The 8,936-nt window shown below is 33.7% G+C and overlaps 1 protein-coding gene across 2 annotated transcripts; it reads right to left on the bottom strand.

Annotated features, from left to right (window-relative positions):
- Positions 1–3,019: 3,019 nt before the first annotated feature.
- LOC114274063 (ASI1-immunoprecipitated protein 1) lies at positions 3,020–7,453 on the bottom strand. Of its 2 annotated transcripts, XM_028215933.2 has the most exons (4): positions 7,298–7,453; positions 4,186–4,647; positions 3,284–3,426; positions 3,020–3,122 (listed from the first exon to the last, which is right to left on the bottom strand). In XM_028215933.2, the coding sequence occupies exons 2-4, from the start codon at positions 4,627–4,629 to the stop codon at positions 3,119–3,121; spliced, it is 591 nt and encodes a 196-aa protein (XP_028071734.2). In that variant the 5' UTR covers positions 4,630–4,647; positions 7,298–7,453; the 3' UTR covers positions 3,020–3,118. The 2 variants fall into 2 exon arrangements, with proteins under 2 accessions (XP_028071734.2, XP_028071735.1); XM_028215934.2 differs by having other exon boundaries at positions 3,020–3,426; positions 4,186–4,651; positions 7,303–7,436.
- Between the last annotated feature and the right edge of the window lie 1,483 nt (positions 7,454–8,936).

Here is an 8,936-nt window from a genome sequence, read left to right as displayed (position 1 = left end):
TAAAAACTTGTTTGATAATTTTTTTTGTTTATAAATGGTTGTCTCAATTTGTAAATTTGAGAAAAAAACATAAATTTAAAAAATGAGTTTACGTTGGTTTTTAAACAAAAAATTTAAAATTTGACCAACAAATTTTTTTAATTAATTTTTTTTTTCAAATTATTTTTTTTCCAATTAATTTTTTTTTTTCAATGAATTTTTTTTTTCAACTAATACTAACCGAGGGGGCAATTGGTAATGCTATTTTAAATCTTGGGGAGGGGATTGTAATTTCTACAATGTGAGGAGTGTCAATGTAATTTACCCAGTGAGGACAAAATTGATATTTAGAAAAGTTAAATTGCTGGAGAAAGCAATCTGTATTGAAACTTTAAACCTTAAGGAGGGAGATGTAATTTTCAAGAGGTGAGGGGGGAACTGTAATAAACATACACTTCAGGGGGTGTCAATGTAATTTACCCTGTGTTTATAATATATATTCAATATGATCTAATGATTTACTTTAATATCATTCAGTGACTAATAATTTATGTTTACATTTAATATTTATTTATATATATATATATATATATATATATTATTTGGGTTTTGAGTTGCTCAAATTATTTAGTGTCTTTGTCCAAATTTACTCTAATTTAATTCAAACTTCAAAAAATATTTTATTCAAGTCATAAAAAAGTCCGAGTTCAATTCTCAAAGTTACACCAATAATGTAAGGTTTTAATAAAAAATTTTAACTATTACATCGAGGGCTATTTGGCTAACCAATACAACTCCATCCACTATAAAGTGATCCTGCCCTCCATGTATGTATGGAGTCTACTCATGTATGTGTTAGATTTGTGAGGGTCTTATGGAGGTCTTGCAGGGATAGAGATCTTAATCATTTCTCTTTTTCTTTGAAAAATGTTTGGGACCCCTTTTAGGAATAACCCTCACACTCCCAAAGTGATCCTTGCCCACCATGCATGTGTGAGACCATAAAAATAAGTCCATAATATATCTCAAATTAAGGCACAACAGTGACACTTAATCCATTGGCCAACACTTTGTAGACACACCCAATCAATTAAAGCCCCTTCACATTCCCTTTTTCTCACTCTACCCCAACCCAACCCAACCCAACCCAACCCAATTTCCCTAGGCTAGTCAATATAAATTGTTAACGCATAATGTTTCAGACCCCCACTGGGGTGACCCCAGGACTCCTAGTGGGGTCTGATTGGCCACAAATTTTTTTTTTTTTTCAATAACCAACCTCGCGTGTGTGTAGAGAGTGGTGGTGGTGGGGAAACTGGGGGTACCAATCACAGTTGATTGTTAACCCCATCCCCTTTCTCTTCCCTTTCCCACCCTAACCGAACCCAACCCAACGCTATCCAATTTCCTTGGGTTAGTCAATATAAATTGTTAGCAGATATAAATAGATGCCAAGGTTGTTGAAAATTAAAGTTTAAACTATAAAAATTAGAAACACATTTTAATTTCATAAAAGGTTAAATCTTGGGGTTTTTTTGCAATTTTCCTATAAAAAAATTGAGGGAAATTATAAAAAAAGAAAAATCTCAGAGTTTGACCCTTTTAACAAAATAAATCTTGAGTTTTTAATTTTATCAATTTAAATCCTAAACTTTTAATTTGTTTTCAATTTATACCATTTTCTTATTTTCATTACGTAAAACTGACCAAAAAATAGTATTTTAGACATTAAATTTAATGGAAAATGGTATTTTGGACATTTTATGTACACTTACATTGAGTTTAATGACTAAAATATATATATATATATATATTTTATTATCAAATTTACTTATTGGAAATAGGGTAAGAGTTTAGATTGAAAATAAAAAAAATAAAAATAAAAATTAAGATTTAAACTGACAAAATAAAAGACTAAATGTTTATTTTGTTACAAGAGTCAAACTTTAGATTTTTTTTTTTTTTTTTTGGCAGGGGGGTTAATTTTCCCAAAAAAATTGACAATCATGCCATATATGAGCAGGCTCTGTAAGATCGTAGAAGTTCCAACCAATAAGAATTCCAATAAACCTACAAAAATGATAAAGGCCCAACAAAAGTTACTTGTTTTTTGAGTTTTCTTTGTAAGTTCTATCCATATATGTTTAGATCACCAACTCATACTTGATTGCATTTGATTGGAATGGAAAAACCCACATGAATGTGGCGTTCCTATTATTATTGAATTAAAACTTCAATCATGACATTCTTTCTCACTGTACATCTCGAAATGCTTTCACATCTTGTTAACTCGAAATGGCTTGAGAGAGAAAATGTTCATTTTTTTAGAGTACTCCCCGAAATAGATTCAGTGGAGATAGGGTGGGGCTTATAGCTCAAAAGATTCGAATATATGGTTACCTAATACCAATCAAGCAGCTTTAATGTTAGATCATGTAATAGTCATCTTGATAAGAAATTCTCTGCATGATAAAATGGGGAACACAAGCGCTAAGGGCTATAGCTCAATTGGGTAGGGCACCTCATTTACATGCGTGCCAGAGTTCTTTTAGGGGAGTCCATCATGCAAACCAAACATGAAACTTAGTTTCAGTTGGCTCCATTATAGTGAATTTTGACTATTAGACAGTGAAATTTCACTATTTTTATTTTAAAGAAAGTAAAATTTTCAATTCAGGGATAAAACTTGCAAAATCAAGAGAATACAAATACTATACCCAATTTAAGGCAGCAAAATTCCAAATATACTTTTTTGAAATGAAAAATCAATTACCGACTATGCAAAATACTCATTCAAATGCAAAACATTCACCTCACAATAAAACTATGAACAACTTATACTCAGCAGGTCTCAAAAGCATTACAATGATTTACACCTAATTAAAGACACCATCACAATGCAGGGACAATAGTTCCAATGGAAAGTATTGTTGTTAAGAAATCACTCTGTTTCTTCATGAATCATGAATGAATTGTTAAATAACTGAAGTTGTTAACATGCTTTTTTCTCTTCATGCTGGAGAAAAAAATCAACATGCAATGATAGAAAATAGCTTCCATTCAAGTCTTCTAGAAAAGAGTTTCAACAACCTTCCACCACCATTGCTGTACACTCGCCTTTCAAAACAACCCAACTGTCTTAACTACAGAAAACTAACTCTAATCAAGAACTAGACAAAGAACAAAAGCAAACTAGGTAATTAACTAAACCATTAACCATGTCAGAACTGACTAAACAACACAAGTTTACTGTTTCTTAGTCCAAACTGATAAAAACTTATCAGGAAACCAGTCAAGAACTCACAATGATTTCATGTTATAATGGCGTGCCAAGCGATTTGCACTTCCATCATTTAGAACACCCTCTATCAGCTCGTACTTCTCATAATTCGCCTTCAGAGTCTCCGCCTGTTTGTTAGCAAGCTTCTCTTCCTGTGCTAGTTGAACCTGAGACAAAAAATACTAAATAATTAAATACAAGAAACAAAAATCACAGGTTACTTTTTTTTTGGGGTAAATTACACTTCTTTTCTTTTTGATAACTCGGTATACGGCCCATTGAACCAACTAATCTGAAAGACCAATCCCACCGTCCACCTGCGGGGGTCTCAATTAAACCAAGGGCTTTGCCCTATATGGACTAACCCCAAAAAAATTATTTGCACCTAGGAGGTTTCGAACCTGAGATCTTGAAGGAACCACAACCCCGGCCCCAAGCATTGACCACGGGGCCAACCCCATGAGGTTAGGTAAATTACACTTTTGATCTAAATTTGATTTTACTCTATATTGTTTGAACAATTTGGTCACTATACTTGCAGCCTAGTTTCAATTTGGTCCTTCCATTTAAATTGGACGTTGAAATTGGCAATTTTGTTACACATGTCACTCTCCTAAGATGTACATGTAGAAGAAATTGACAGTCATTTGGACAGAATGATCAAATTGAAACTGCCCTTAAAGTGTAAGGACCAAATTGTTCAAATTCAAACAATAAGAACCAAAGTGAAATTTAGTCAAATTATAGGTGGTGAAAAGTGTAATTTATCCTTTTCTTTTTAGACAGCAACATAGCAAATTGTATTGTGAAAGTGGCAGGGAGGCACAACCCATAAACAACCAAACAAAAAGGGAAAAAAAAATAACAGGAAGGTTTCCACAGAAAATAAGATACACAGTGGATATTAAAGATATGCGAGAATTCACCTTGAGCGCAAATGAAGATTCTGCTGCATGTTTCCTGGTCAGAAGCTTAAGTTCCTTCGCCACTTTAAAATCAGGGTCTTGTGGGTCCAACCAATGGAATTTTATCTTCCTCCCAGGCTTTCTTGGGTGGTCATCAAACATCTCCATTTCAGCAGCACGAGCCCGGACAGGCCTTGGCATCCCAGACATCATGAATGGGAAATTACCCATCTCCGACACAATTTGTTTGGCCTGCTTTGAATTTTCCATCTCCACCAAAGCACAACATGGTATGTTCCTTGGCTCTGTGTAATTTGGAATGAACTGAACTTTCTCAACATTCCCAAATTGATTGAGTGCTGTTCTCAGCACAGCTTCAGTGACCTGAGGTGAGAGGTTGTCAATGTAAACATTCCTCCTAACCTTCTCCTCGAATGCAGCATACTCTGCTTCCTCTGAATCCATGACGAAGTAACTGTAGGACTGAGTCAGAAACAGGTCTCAGTATAACCACTTAACAGATTTACATCATTATCCACTTACAACGAGACCCCGTAAAAGGTTGAACAACACACATTTGTATGCTGCTGTGAGTGAACATATGACAAAGCAATACACTAATAGAAGCATGAGAAATGCATATCGTCCAAAGTTAATAGAATCTCCGCCATTTCAACAACCAAAAATTAAAATAAAATAAAAAAAAATTATGAACCTTGACTCTATTCCCCAATCTAATTACTTACCACTGCACAGACATCACATAGGGTGGAAGAACACCATATGGACCGGTGAGACTGGAGTCAAGACATCCACACAAAGCTTTATTTCAGTAAATGATTTAATCTAATTTCATAGATCACTCATCATGGTGTGATGGAGATGATTAATGCTAGCCAACCCACACTCAATGTTATTTATATGAGATAGAGATCTTTGCATTCACAAGCCACTGAGATAACTGATTGTATAAGTTATCTTTCTAGGCCCGTATATTTTCAGTTATTTCTCCATACATTCAATTTTTTAACTTTCTTCTAAAAAATAATGCTTTGAAGAGTTTTCCAAAAAGGTGGGGAATTGCATTCTGTACCATATCTTACTTTTTATATTTTATAGTTAAAAGTTTTGTATTTGCTCTCTAGCATCAACACAGCAGTTTATCTCTCATTCAATTCCATTTTATCATCTCTTCATTGACACTCCTATGTGACAATGAACAACATGCCATCCAACATTTCAAAGCTATGGTTAAGTTGCTTTGTTCTAGTTAGTTTAGTTAGAATTTTGTCTGAGTTCCACAAACTAATATTTGCCTCCTAAGATACATGCTTGCAGTATTTGGATGCGGTATCTTTTATTATGAATATAATTCTTTGACTGATAGTCGTTGTTTATTAGTTTTTGGTTTATGGGAACCATGTTACTGTGACCTTTTAGTAAATTCACTTCAATAATTCCAATATAGATAGGCCGAAGTAAAAACAAACTTGTTTTCAGGGGGTATTCCCCCCTTTTTTGGTAAGATTGATTTCATAATGAACAAATATGCATATGAAGTACTAATCAAAAGGACTATGCACTTGTACCAAAACAAACCTAACAGCTAAAGGAAATGTTTCAACAATCAGTTTTTGAAAGACTTCACTGGTTGTTTTGGGAACATCAAGTTTTAGCCAAAAAGCCACTACAAAAAAGCCAACTCTTCTCTCTACTTTTTTGCATATCTTTTCGTAAAAAAATCAAAAATCGACTAAAAAAGCCAACTCCCAAAACAACGAATTTTGTTTAAAACCCAACGTACAATCAATATAACAGAATGAAGGGAAACACCAAGCTCACTAGGTACCATTAAATATCTAAAGAGATTGTAGTACATTACGAAACAGAGAGAGAGAGAGAGAGAGAGAGAGAGCTGATCTCATGGGAGGAAGAGACGAGACCTCCGGCCATTTCGCCAACATTGATCAAATGCATCATTGATTCAACAATGGTTTTTTTTTTTTTTTTTTTTTGAACTATTGATTCAGCAATGGTTGACAACTGGTTTTTTTGCAGATCTTTTTTAGAACCAAGAAGAATGGGTGCATATGAAAGACTTGGCAACTATTGACAATGGGTTTTGAATCAAATCATGAAGAACGGATGCATAGGGGAAAAAGAGGTATGAAACTGTTGTTTTTCTCTTTTTCCCTTCGATTAAGTGTATATACCATATATCCAAACCGCACATAAATAAATGAAAAATGTTTGGCAGCACTAATTTGGCACCCATAATGACATGGAACGAACCATGTGAAAGGGTGGGCCCACACTCCTTTCTTTGTCTCTCTTTATTCTCTCTCTTACCTCATATGTCATTAGGTTTAGACGAGGGATGCTATATTGGTGGGATGTAGCATGGTTGTAAATAAATTCTATGAGAGTTTCGGCATGAAATAAAATCTACACATCTTCAAAATGAGGGAAACACCAAAAAAAAGTGTAATAGAAACAGCATTAGATTGAATTACAGTCCATCAAAATGACATAAAAAGGAAAAACAAAAAGCACACATAAATTATTTAACCCCAAGAGAAAAAGTATCATCAACCCATAAAATGTCATTACAATCCATCAAATCATCATCTAACAAAATGTGTTCATGAAACTACTGCCAGTAAAAAGCCCTAAAATTCCCATTTAAAAAAAACACAAAAAATAAATATTTCACCACCTATTTGGTTTCTCATCTGGGTGGTGAGTCTTACTGTTTTTCAAATACAGTGAATTCTACACATAAACATGGACTTTTATTACATGAATAACAGTAGGAAATGAAAAATAAATACAAATTAAATAGGGGATAAATAGCATTTCTCTTCTTTTTTGTTATTTGTTTTTTTGTAGGTACAGTTGTTGATAATGTGATATGTGGGCTTGACAATTGTAGTTGTTTCTTGAAGTTGAAAAACAAAGATATGCGTCTTCCTCAACAGAGCATAAGTAGGGTTTTTTGTTTTTTTCTTTCTGTTGAACCAAATAGATCAAAACCAGAGTGGTTTTTTTCCTGATCACGAAATCAAATAAAAGAAGGATCGCCCAAGAAGAAGGAGAGAGAGAGAGAAGAGAGAGATGGTGGCAATGGCATTACCTGAAAAAGGAATTCGCGAATCCTTCGGGCTTCGGCTCTCCTCCTCCTCTCTCTCTCTCTCTCTCTCTCGGCAGAGGCGGTTTCAAGTTTCTGAAAAGAATTATATAGATGAAAAAGTTCATCAATTTTAATGATTAAATTTATAACTTTTTCTATGAATTTATAAATATTTCATAAAAACATCACTTGTTTACAATTATATTTTTTTTATAACTTTTATTGATAAAATTATATAAACTATATAGTTTTACACCTTCACGAGATTTCAAAAAAAGAAGCAGATATTTTTGACATAACTATATTTTTTTAAGATTTTAATGACTAAAATATATATATATCTTTATTTAATTAAGTATTTATTCACGCATTAGTTTGGATCACTTTATTAATACAAAATGATGTTAGCTTAATTATGTAAAAAGGTGAAATTAACTGTAATACTCCAAGCCTTGGGGAATACTATTTAGCGTTCATTTGAAGAGGGGGAAAAAAATTAATTTGATTTTTTTTTGACTATTTTAGCTATATTAAAAAAGTTTCGTTTTGAATGAATTTTTGATTTTTTTATAATTTTTGGAGAAAAAAAATAAAATAATTATGATTTAGATGTAACAATTCATATTATTAAGAGATAATTACATTTTATCCCCTGTGGTTTCACACGTTTTCACATTATCTCTCTAACGTTGATAAATGTATTTATAAACCCCTGTGATTTGGACTGAAGTGCAAAAGTGACGAAATCTGGTAAACTTAACAGTACGTGGGACAGAGACGCCAAAGAAATGTGCCTGCACTGAAATTAAAGGTTTTGGCATCAAATTTAATGTTTTAAGTGACCAATTTACCCTCACACTTTACACGGAGAGAGAGAGAGAGAGAGAGGGGGGGTTTGATCAAACAAACCAGTGAGACCACCTCTCCGTCATCTTCCTTTTTCCCTCAATTTATTCCTCTCCTTCACCTTGGCAATAGACAGATTTGTTGCCAAAAAAAGAACCAAAATTAATACTTTTGCAGTTCTATTTTATTCATATGTGTAGCTCGACCTTTTCGCCCCCTCTTTCGGAGGCTCGAAAGAAGCTCTACAGTTCGGACTCCCGTAGTTCTGAATCTAATCTCACAAGTGCAATGTGAAATTGATAAACAACAAAGAATCCAAATTTGGCAAATCTTTTGAAAAATCGATTTTGGGATCAATATGCCAAAATTAGACTGCTTTGCCAGATATAGAATCGCCACGTAAATATTTATTTTGGGAAAATTTAGGAAGCCCATGACTCGTGCCAAAGGCCACGTATCTGTCATTACCAAGGTTGCCTCGGCTCGAGAACTTAGGTACGAGAGGAAAATGTCATGAATTAAGCACCCTCACTTGCCCGATCAAAGATCGTCTTCTACTAATTATGATATGATTTTTTTGTACATTATGTGCTCTTGTTCCGGTTTTTAGGCTAGCTTTACTATGTGATGCGTACAAGCAAGTATAGACTAGTTTGCTCAAATTGGAACAATTCAATTTCATGTTTGTTTTGTGAAAATGGTTTGAATTTTGCCACCTCAAGTGGGCTTAAAGTTTGTGAATTTTGTCACTCAACAAAGTGGGCTTAAAACTGTGAATTTGCCACTAGACATAGCG

The sequence above is a fragment of the Camellia sinensis genome, chromosome 7 (genome assembly GCF_055761805.1).
Source record: "Camellia sinensis isolate YWXY chromosome 7, ASM5576180v1, whole genome shotgun sequence".
NCBI lineage: Eukaryota > Viridiplantae > Streptophyta > Magnoliopsida > Ericales > Theaceae > Camellia > Camellia sinensis.
Note: the sequence above shows the minus strand (reverse complement) of the source record. Positions and strands in the feature narration are given on the sequence as shown.

Excerpts from the sequence above, each read along its gene's own strand:
- LOC114274063 (XM_028215933.2), bottom strand. The coding sequence starts at position 4,629 with ATGGATTCAGAGGAAGCAGAGTATGCTGCATTCGAGGAGAAGGTTAGG. Across the intron at positions 3,427-4,185 it reads AATCTTCATTTGCGCTCAAG|GTTCAACTAGCACAGGAAGA; the intron begins GTGAATTCTCGC and ends TTTTTGTCTCAG.